The sequence below is a fragment of the Salminus brasiliensis genome, chromosome 2, assembly GCF_030463535.1.
Source record: "Salminus brasiliensis chromosome 2, fSalBra1.hap2, whole genome shotgun sequence".
NCBI classification, from domain to species: Eukaryota; Metazoa; Chordata; class Actinopteri; order Characiformes; family Bryconidae; genus Salminus; species Salminus brasiliensis.
In genome coordinates, this window is record NC_132879.1 from 60,020,661 (window position 1) to 60,032,172 (window position 11,512).

Sequence of the window (11,512 nt, forward strand, 5' to 3'; positions counted from 1 at the left end):
GCAGTACATAAACTTATGCAGGTACAGATCAGCAGCTTCAGCTTCAGAGAAAATATGCACTGGTTTTGAAGATTTCCAGAACTGCTGGGATTCTCCAGGGAACACCACCTCCAACCAAGACCACGTCAGGTGAATACGGCCTCTGTGGACTATGTAAACATTAAATAATAATAATAATAATAATAATAATAATAATAATAATTCTGCAGCTTAAAGGGTTTAACGTTCCAGAGGAAACACGAGTAACGTGTCCAGTCTGCAGGATGACCGGCAGGCTTCCCTGCCACAGTAAACTGTATTGATCCCTTCAGGCTGGTATAAAGGCAGAGCTGAACTGACCACAGCTCAGCAGGGTTCAGCGGACACTACAGCGACTCACTGTAAGAGCTAACCTTTTCACCCTCCTACCAGGCTGATCTTCTTCTTCTCCAGGATGAGCACCAGTGTATCTGTGCCTGAGCGCGACTGTCCTCCTACAGTGCAGACCAGGGCGTCCATTTCACTCCTCAGAGACGAGGTGAGTCATTATTTCATTGAGACTGTTTCAGCATCCTCAGCCTCAGCTTCAGATCCGGACCCAGCTCCCGGCCCCCGGCCCCGGACCCAGGAGCTGTGTTACTTTTCAGCAGGTAGAGTTATAGATTACAAGGAACAGCTTTAGCTCAGAGTGACCTATACGATCAGGTATCTACATATACAGTTTAACTCTACAGGTTTTTAAAACTCTCAGTGTTTTTAAATATGAAAAATATAACCATATCCAATTTGCAGTGTATTATTATTACTCTTACTCTTAAAATACACTAAAATGTGTATAATGAAAAAAAAAAAATATATATATATATATTTATTATATATATATATATATATTTGTTTATTTATTTATTATTTGCTTGTTTATTATATTCTTAAACATATTCCGATCTTTTATGCAGTTTTATTGTTCATCTTTAGAATAAAACAATAAAACAAATACATAAATATATAAATGTACAGAATTTCAGCTCCCCAACCAGTTTAGATAAAACATCTTGATTGATTTATTTTGAATCTGTTTAAGATGGAAATAAAAAAGAGTATTTCTAATTAAAATATCAAAGAAATGTTTCATCTTTAACCTGGTGGCTTTTGGAGATCACCTTGTCTTCTTTTCATCAACAGACATAACAGGTGTCGAAACTTTGCGTGCCGCTGTATTGCAGCTCTCGGATCAGTTTATCACAGTCTGATGTACACTGCTTTAAACTCTGCTCTTATAGTATTTGCATTTTTGCAGTAAATGTACATATACAGTTGTAAGTGTATGATGTTGGAGCTGAGATGGATACGTTTGATGGTTCAGGGGTGTTTAGGAAGCTGTAAATGGGATAATATTGATTTCAGCCAAAAACATATTTGGTATCATTTGTACTTATTTAAATTTTTTGTGCTCCTCTTTAGTGAGATGTGGCATAAAGGTACATACATTTACATCCTATAGATGCAAGCCACAACCATTAAACACCTCAAAAACAGTGAGTTATGAAGAAGTAATTCATCCATATCATTTACAGTAAACCCATAGCAACCATCTAGCAAAACGTTTCACCCTATTTACCACCTAGCAACTACTGTCATTCTTCACATATGAGCTCGATGGAGGAGGACTGTCCAGACAGTTATTAAAGGACTGTGTTGTGTTCTTTACCAGGTTCTACTGTAAGATCATTACTTATTATTAACATTTCTAATTAAAGCAGAATGTTCCTCCTCCTTTGATTGGCAGTTTATGATCTAATGATCCCTCCCTCCACAGTAGCAATGTGAGTGACGATGGGGGACTGGAACTTCCTGGGTGGAATCCTCGAGGAGGTGCACATACACTCCACCATGGTGGGGAAGATATGGCTGACCATCCTCTTCATCTTCCGCATGCTGGTGCTGGGCGTGGCAGCAGAAGACGTGTGGAACGACGAGCAGGCCGACTTCATCTGCAACACCAAGCAGCCCGGCTGCCGCAACGTCTGCTACGACCTCGCCTTCCCTATCTCTCTCATCCGATACTGGGTGCTGCAGGTCAGTCTTAGTTCATGTGTACAGCAAAGAGGTGACCAACCCAGTCCTAATCTCCAACTACAGCCACGAGCTGAATCAGGCCATTAAGGCTCTGGACCTGGACCTGGATGTCTGTAGGTGAAGCCCTCTAAAAATAAGCCAAAAAAGTCAGTACATCATTAACGGAGGAAAGAGTTATTTATAGCTGTGGCTGCAGCTCTCATCCAGAGCGACATGCATGTTCCACAGGTAGGAGAATGTTAGGACTGCCGCCCAACGACTCTTACTGGTGTACAGTGGTGCGCTCACCTGGCCAAGAAATCCAACCCCAGTCTACCACAGAAAGGCCACATCATCAATCAATGTACCAGCCATTCCTGGGTTGAAGTGGGTGTATAAGAGCAGGGACACTCCGGGGATATTCCAAAGGGCAGGGCAGGGCAGGTGTGCCTGAGGACCAGGATGTGGGTTTTTGGGCTAACGCATATCTAAAATGATAAAGTATGAGAAGACAACAGAGCATGACTCTGAGTCCAAAATGCAAGGGACGAGAAACAGGTCAGAATAGCAGCCAAGCCTGCGGAAACTAACCGGGGACTAACTGTATATCATTCTAGGTAATCTTCGTCTCGTCGCCCTCGCTTGTCTACATGGGACATGCCATCTACCAGCTGAGAGCCCTGGAGAAAGAGCGGCACTGCAAGAAGGTGACACTGCGGCGGGAGCTGGAGGTACTGGACCCGGAGCAGGCTGACGCTCGCAAGAGGATAGAGAGGGAGATGAGGCAGATCGAACAGGGCAAACTGAACAAGGCTCCTCTCAGGGGGTCGCTTCTGCAGACCTACATCGCTCACATAGTCACCCGGTCAGTGGTGGAGGTCGGGTTCATGCTCGGTCAGCACCTGCTGTACGGGAACCAGCTGCAACCGCTGTATAAGTGCGAGCGCGAGCCGTGCCCTGATGTCGTCGACTGCTTTGTCTCACGCCCGACTGAGAAAAGCGTGTTCATGGTGTTCATGCAGGTCATAGCAGCCGTCTCCCTCTTTCTCAGCTTGCTGGAGATCCTGCACCTTGCGTACAAAAAGATCAAGAAGGGCATCCTTGAATACTACCCACACTTGAAGGATGATCTAGACGACTGCTATGGTGCCAAGACCAAAAAGAACTCTGTAGTGCATCAAGTGTGCATCAGCCAAGGACGCAAGGCCACGATCCCGACCGCACCAAGCGGATACACGCTACTTCATGAGAAACAGGCCAATGGACCTGCTTACCCACCTCTTATAAGTGGGTCGTCTGCATTCCAGCCAGTCAAGCTGGAGGGTCAATCTGGAGGAAGACTGGGACCAGATGGTCAGAAAGAAGGCAAGAACCGTGTTCCCAGTCCCACGGAGCGCAACAGCAACTCCAACAACACCAGCAATGAGGTTCGCTCTCGTGTGGACAAGCCCGAAAAACTCCTCGAGGACTCGCAGGAGCTTGAGACCGAGAGTACCGAGTACCCAACGCTTCCAGTGACTGACTCCAAAACCTGTGCCACCACCTGTCCGACCAACACCGCTCGGAGACCCAGAAAGGTCAGTGGTCCGTGGAACTGCAGTACAGTGATGGAGGGCAATGCGTCTGACAGTGAGGAGTCAATCGCAGGGATTCATCCACGTGTTGGTCAGCCTGTGGTCCACAGCCGGGCATTCCTCAAACCGGATTCCAGAAGGTCCAGCCGGCCACAGACGCCGGACTCTGCAGCAGACAGGAGCTCTAATTCACACCATAGTCCAACTCTCTCTGCAAACCGAAGGGCATCACCGGCCAGCAGTGCTAGCAGCAGGAGAGCCGCCACGGACCTGCAGATCTAAAACCACTGCTCTGAAGATTATCGTAAATAAAATCACTAACTTTATTTTTTACTAACAAAATAACTGAAACGGAAGCTTCTTTCATCTATTAGAAAGCTTATATCAGTAATATTCATCAGTGCAGTTTCTCATTTTCTAACGGGTCAGATTTACGAACATGGTTCTACAACTACAAACGTCTCTCAAATGTTCTTTACTTCTGTCTGTACTTTTTACTTTTCGGTGGAGGATAATTCTAAGAACAGGTGCTTTCCTTTATATCGTTTTGTTAGCCTCACACTTTAGACTTTAGTCTTAGGCTTTAGGCTTAGGCTGAAACAGTCATCAGGGTGAGTCCCGCCCACACTTACCCAGATAATTTTTCTAAAAAAGTAACTTTGTCTTTGCATTTCAGCCTCCCATCAACATCAACACAGCGTTTTAGATGGCCCTCCAGGGTGGAGGTTTTTCAGAATGCTCTCCAGGGTGGAGGTTTTTAGGAATGCTCTTCAGAGTGGAGGTTTTTCCAGAATGCTCTCCAGGGTGGAGGTTTTTCAGAATGCTCTTCAGGGTGGAGGTTTTTAGGAATGCTCTCCAGGGTGGAGGTTTTTCAGAATGCTCTTCAGGGTGGAGGTTTTTCCAGAATGCTCTTCAGGGTGGAGGTTTTTCAGAATGCTCTTCAGGGTGAAGGTTTTTCAGAATGCTCTCCAGGGTGGAGGTTTTTCCAGAATTCTCTCCAGGGTGGAGGTTTTTAGGAATGCTCTCCAGGGTGGAGGTTTTTCAGAATGCTCTCCAGGGTGGAGGTTTTTCAGAATGCTCTCCAGGGTGAAACATATTCAGACACTGTGGGCAGGGTCTAAAACTATTATCTTATAAACAGTTCCTATTTTTAGGAGAATATGTGAGAACTTTGTTCAGAACAAGAAGGTGTTGAACTTAAGATCTTTGTATGGTTTTTTTCTTTCGTCAATCCGGCCTCAGATCCACCATCATGCAGAAGAGCTCCATAAAAGAAAAGCCTGCAGATGCAGGGACATGCAGGGTGGTTCATCAGTCCGTACTGCAGTGCAGTGAAGGTCTTGGTCATTAGAAAGGGAAAAGCATGAACTTATGCAGATCACAGTCGTTCTCTCACTGGTGTTAGAACCTCCTCCAGATACGAACCATGCAGTGAACTCAGGTCTGACGGGTCTGTGGAAAATCGGCTTCACAAAACGAGTACCCTGCTGTTCAGGTAGAGGCTGTCTGTCCCTCCTGTACTGCACACCTGCAAATATAGTGTATAATATATGTACATATCTGTAAATACAAAAATCTATATAAATATATATTCCTTTTTAAAAACTGTACTTTATATTTATATATAAACATACTACCTATTTCCCTTTTACCTGTTATGTGTCTGTTTATGTGAGATATGTATCATATTTCCTTAAGGATCTGTCTGACAGACACTGTTTTACACACTCTTATTTTAGAAGTTACCACTGCTTTTACCTTTTGTAAAATGATTAAACATATTAAGAGAAAAGATTGTGTTGGTTGGTCATTTGCTGTATTAAGAAATGGGAGAAGTCTAGGGTGTGTCCCAATTATCTTCTACAGACTTTACACACAACACACTAATACTATAAGATAAATACTAAATACTAATTTTAATAGTGTGGATGAGGTTAGTACACAACATACTTGAATAACCCGCTTTGCACTACCTGTTTCTATGCCAACATACACCACCCTGACATTTGTAATGTAGCTCCTCACTTTCTGTGCCGCATTGCAGTGTAGGGTAATAGTGAATTCTGGAGGAATGGACCAATAGAAATGCCCTAAATACTATACCAATACTAGAAATAATTTCTTATTTTACTTAAACTTCCAGTCAGAAGTCAACACTTCGCCTTTTCCTGCAACGTCACCATTCTGGAGATTCATGTTTTTCACTGGGCAGCATTTTACACCAATCAACCATAACATTAAAACCATCTGTCTTTAGCCAGAATTTACAGCAGGGCCTATGATATGACTCCACATTAACCTGTTCTGTACGTTCACACTCTGAAGCAGTTTTCCAGGTTAGGAACTCAATCAGAAGCAGTTACAGCGTGGAAGGTCTGGTGGTGTCAGTCTCTATCCCTCTGCTGGAGCCCAAAACTGATCCAGAGGCTCTCAAGCATAACAATGATCTTCTCAAATGTTCCTCTAAGGATGCTCTTTGACTATGTGTGTGTGTGTGTGTGTGTGTGATGCCCATCTCTGTCTAATCGTCTACAGTGTGTGTGTGTGTGTGTGTGTGTGTGTGTGCTCTTACAATGAGAAAAAAAGTCTGTGAAGACTGTTAACCCTTTATAGCCTGAACCATCAGATAATCACCAGACAACTCTAATTCTTTCAATCTGGCATTTAACTGATCTGACCTGTTATAAAAAAAACACTTTGCATTTTATTATGTATCATATCTGATACTTTCAGAGTGTACTGATCACATTTGCTGTTGTTTTTCTTTTTTTAACAAACATATAGAACATAAAACTTGCCTTTAATGTTTTCCTCAAGTCACTTCAGATGTAGAAATCTGTATTTTTCTGGTACATGCAGCACACTGAAAATCCACCAGGGGGCAGAAAACATGTGTCTGACTATTTTCTTAGCCATGTAATTAACAGTGTATTTTATATTATATTCAATAATGACTTATTATGAATATTTTATTTTCACACTGATGTGACTGAGATTATGTATCAAGTATAATACACTTAACAGGTTAAGTGTGAGACGCTCATCATCAATGAGATCTGCTAGACCTTTAGTAGTAGTGGTGGTGTGAGTGTGTGTGTGTGTGTGTGTGTGTGTGTGTGTGTGTGAGTGAGTGTGTAAACCTGGATTAAAGTGGAGTGGTAAGTGAGGAGTCTGATGCAGGTCTATAACAGTCTGGATGTCCCTGAAGTTTTATTTGAATAAACAGATTCATCATCATCGTCGTCATCTTCATCTTAAAGGAACAGAAATGATTCTCAGAGACAGGAGGTGCTGCAGGATTAATATATTGAGTTCAGGTCTGTAGGAAAGTAAATTTAACACTATATTCTTCTATTCTTCTTCTCAACAAATGAAATCTCACCAGTGTTTTCCAGTATTTTACAAAACATAATAAAAAAAATTGCACTCAAGAAAATAAACCTATTCTACCTCTCAAACATAGACTCCCTTCCTCAAACAGCCCTTAACTATAAACAAACTAACGCAGAAGAGTCCTCTTCATTCTGCTCCTCTGTCCTCCGCAGGGGGTTCGTACTGCAGGAGCTGGAGGAGAGAGCAGGACAGTAAGCAGGCTGTCTGGATCAGAACATCAGCGCTTCTGAATTCATCTCCAGAAGCTTCTGATTCCAGCACAAATCAGTTTAAAGTGGGAGGAGCCAAATCTATAATCGACAGATAACATTAACTAAAAGTTCCAGATAGGATAGGACTCTATCCTATAGCTCTCCTACAGATCAGTGTTCCTGAGGGATTAGCGTTAGCTCTTACCCTGTTCCTCAGCTCTCTGTTCTCCTCCACGAGAAGGTCATATTTCTGTTGTAGCTCCGTCAGCTCCAGACGTAGGGATTCAACATCAGCCGAGTCTGGTCCGGCCGTGCCAAGGTGCTGCCTTATAAACCTGAAGATGTTCTGCTTAGGGCTCAAAACTACTGTCAGGAACACAAGAGCAAGCTACGGCCCTCAACAGGTTATTCGTACACAGAGAGCCGGTTCCAAGTGCAGAGGTCTGTGTTCGTCCAAATATGAGGCGTTACTGTAGACGTTACTGTGCACCCAGTTCATGTTTGGTAGTAGTTGACCAGCGAGGTCTTTACTTGGCTTCCCCTATGAGACACAGGTAGCTTTACACACTGTTTCCATACTGTACCGGACTGTCTGCATGCTACGTTCACGTCACGGACAGCTGCTCAGTCTGCGTCTGTCTACTTCTAGAGTGAGAGATTTATCACTGTAAAAAGTTCGAATCCCAAGCCATGTCTCTTTGCCATCAACAGCTAGAGTCTGAGAGAGCACAACTGGCTCTGACCAGCGATGATCTGCACACCACTATTTAACCCACCACAACATAAAGGATACTCCAAGGCATTGTTGGGTTTCTCCGTCTCCTCATACAACGCCACCAACACTGCGATTTGAGGAGAAAATCATTAGTGACGGATCACTGAAATGTAGACAGGCTACAGTATTATACAGCCTATAAAGCTACAGCGCTGAGGAGGCTGTTAAGAGCAGGACAAACCATTGGTGAGACTGTCCAGCACCCCAGCCTTCTCCAGATACCTTCTGAACTGCTCACGCTTCGACTCTGCGGCCTGAAAGAACACACAACAGATATCTGGAATAAATGTACTGCAGTACAACACGTTACGCAAGGGAGCAGTTTGGTGACAATCAGAGTATCATTATTGATCTCGGAGCCCAGATTCAGTCTCCGTCTCTCAGAAGGTTCCAGATCTTCATTGGTTGGTAGATGGATGTGGTTTAAAAGAGGGTGGGACTTTATTTAGTCTATAAAACACAAACACCTTCTCCACAGAGCTGAACGCTGGACAGCAATTGTTTTAAGAACTATTCCAGTAAAAAATAAATTAATCAATAAATACATTTTTTAAATAAATATCTTTTTACACATTGTTGTTACAATCATGTTTGCACAGCATTTTTACTTTTTAAATGAACCAAACAAATGTTTTGGGGGTGTGTTTACAGAGATGAGTAAATGTCAGTGATCAATCATTTTGTTTGATGTTTGATTGATCACCAAAAAAGTCCAGTTATCCAGGCTGAGCTACAGGGCTGCTGACAGAAGCGTTGGGTCTGCCGTGGCAGTTTGACCTGAGGTGAGCTAATGATCACATTAGTGGAGTCAGGTGTGCTGGACCAGGGACAGGTGCACAGGGGGGAGGAGTCTGAGAAACGTATGGAATGGATTAACTGAGCAATCACTGTACTGTGACCACTGTGACTGGTCTGGTCTCCACTTTACAACATAGATACTGTCTGGACAATAAACTGGTCTGACCATTCAAACTGAGGTCAGAATGGACATTTACCCATTAGATAAAGTCTTACTGTAAAGAAAAACAGGCTGACCAGCACAGGGTGTGTTTATCTCAGTGTGAGGGTTAGGCTGATGACCAAAGCAGATGACCAGCCTCACTACACTGGTTCACCAGTCTGACCAGCTTTATCAAATCAGCCTAACTGTCCACCAACATGACCAGCTAACCCAAACCAGTTAACCAGTTCTACAAGTCTGAAGGTCAGCTAGTCCACCTAACACAAATGGAGACATACGCTGGACTGGTCAACCAGTGCAACCAGTACAGAGTCGCACTCTCCTGAAAGACCAGCAGAACCTGCTCTGGAGCTGAGTTCAGCAGGACAAGTTGGAGCTAAACTGCTCAGTAAAACCGAACCGAACCGTTTCCAGCGTTTCCAGTCCGGAGAGCAGAGCCGGGTCAGCCCCACCGCACCGACAGCAGCCGCAGCGGACCTGCTAGCTGGAGCTCCGCGTCGCCTCCATAACGACCAACTACTCGAACCGACACTGGGAGGGTCCACAACAGCCCGTTCCGACCCACCGGGCCTGTTCCTGCTCAGTACTCACTCTGTAATGCGCCATGTCCGGTTAAATTCCTCTCCGAGACGATTAGCTCTGCGGCTACCTGCTGCAAACTTTCCCCCCGCGCATGCGCAGTGCGCACAGCGCCCAACGGCGCGCCCGGAAGACAACAAGCCGTCGTCGGGGCAACAGAGAGAGACTGAAAACAACAACAACAACAACAACAACAACAACAACAACAAAGGTTCCAGCAAGTTCAGTGAATTATCTTAGATCTGTCTGTGATGATCCCTTGCTAGCGAGCTCTCCACAGAAACTCTCCACCATGAAGACCACCATCACACCTGCTGAGCACCTCTCCACCATGAAGACCACCATCACACCTGCTGAGCACCTCTCCACCATGAAGACCACCATCACACCTGCTGAGCACCTCTCCACCATGAAGACCACCATCACACCTGCTGAGCACCTCTCCACCATGAAGACCACCATCACACCTGCTGAGCACATCTCCACCATGAAGACCACCATCACACCTGCTGAGCACATCTCCACCATGAAGACCACCATCACACCTGCTGAGCACATCTCCACCATGAAGACCACCATCACACCTGCTGAGCACCTCTCCACCATGAAGACCACCATCACACCTGCTGAGCACATCTCCACCATGAAGACCACCATCACACCTGCTGAGCACCTCTTCAGCTGGAGCAGCTGGAGAATCATAGTGGTCATCAGCTGGTTTTACAGGCATGAGCACCAGTAGGTAGCTGACCAGCATGACCTGTATGATATATCATGACTAGCCTGACCACACTGGTCCACCAGCAGGGTCATGTTGGTCATTCTGCATGTAGACCAGCTAGTGCATCAACAACAGCAACTCCACTCAAAATATATGTGCAATGCTGGTTTTGCCAGTAAAGGGTGTGTTTTGATCCGGGTAGGTGAGGATGTCCCGAAAATCCAACATCCCGGTTCAAATGGAGCACAGTACTCACTGGCTGTAAGGAAGGACACGTGTTGTAGGCTGCACTGATGACCATACAGAGATAAAGTCCTACAGTGTAGGTCCAAAGTAATGCAGGACATTTTACAGTCTGTACAAGACCAGATGAACCCCTTTCTGCTGGCCGGCCTGCATGCACAGACTGTAGTGTAACAGCTGGTGGCGCTGTTTATTAGACTTAGGCTGTGTTTATCATAGATTATAGCCCAGTCCCAAATGGTGCCCTAAGCCCCGTCTCGGGTCCTGCTGATGCACTCAGGTGACAAGGCGCTCATACAGCTGGTCCCAGCTGCTTGGAATTGTGGGTAATATGGACCTGCTGAGTCTGTTTTCTAGTCTCCTTGCCAGATAGGTTAATAACGGTGCATAGTGGGCACTCGTAGATACCCTTTAGATCGTCAGAATGAGAACGGGGCACTACAGCCTCGTGGTCACATGCACATGAGGACAACAGGGCGGCAGGTGTGCCATTTGGGACGGGGCTAATAGAGGCTGCATCCAGAATCATGCCTGCAAACCATTATTCTCCCAGATGTTTACAACGGTGTATGAATTGTGTTTATTCTCTATTCTCTGGGGCTCTTCCTACCTTCATCATACAAACTGACTTCTCTTCAGAGGTTTTCAGCAATCGGTGCAATGTCAGCGTTAGCGCTACACTGATACAACAGGATTTTGAATTTTTGAAAGTTATTTAGGAGCTCTTTAATCAAGATAAAGCTCTAAACTAAAACTAGACACTCCTGAGCAGGTCAGTGTTTATCTTAGCCAACCTGGAGCTTCATTTCCCCTTCCTACGTTCAGCTCTACAGCAGCTCTACAGCAGCTCTACAAACCAGAAACAGAGATCACACATTCACAGAGACTGAAACTGTTTCAAATAAAGGTCTGTGTTCAGACTACAGCTCAGACTAGTAGAATACTCCTTATAATAAATTAGCCTCATGGGGAAATACCTGTAAAGGTAGAACCTGCCATAAAATGGAAAGGGGCTGAGTTTGGCTATGTTCTACAAGTTAC

At 44.8% G+C, this 11,512-nt stretch overlaps 2 protein-coding genes across 2 annotated transcripts; one reads left to right on the top strand and one right to left on the bottom strand.

Moving 5' to 3' along the window:
* Positions 1 to 1,038: 1,038 nt before the first annotated feature.
* Positions 1,039 to 5,400, top strand: LOC140549620 (gap junction alpha-9 protein-like). Its single transcript, XM_072673370.1, has 2 exons — positions 1,039 to 2,055; positions 2,652 to 5,400. The coding sequence occupies exons 1-2, from the start codon at positions 1,813 to 1,815 to the stop codon at positions 3,888 to 3,890; spliced, it is 1,482 nt and encodes a 493-aa protein (XP_072529471.1). The 5' UTR covers positions 1,039 to 1,812; the 3' UTR covers positions 3,891 to 5,400.
* A 1,389-nt stretch (positions 5,401 to 6,789) lies between these two features.
* On the bottom strand, positions 6,790 to 9,620 carry mycbp (MYC binding protein). Its single transcript, XM_072674044.1, has 5 exons — positions 9,520 to 9,620; positions 8,149 to 8,221; positions 7,986 to 8,034; positions 7,398 to 7,527; positions 6,790 to 7,172 (listed from the first exon to the last, which is right to left on the bottom strand). Exons 1-5 carry the CDS (start codon positions 9,532 to 9,534, stop codon positions 7,128 to 7,130), a joined length of 312 nt encoding a protein of 103 aa, XP_072530145.1. The 5' UTR covers positions 9,535 to 9,620; the 3' UTR covers positions 6,790 to 7,127.
* Positions 9,621 to 11,512: the final 1,892 nt, after the last annotated feature.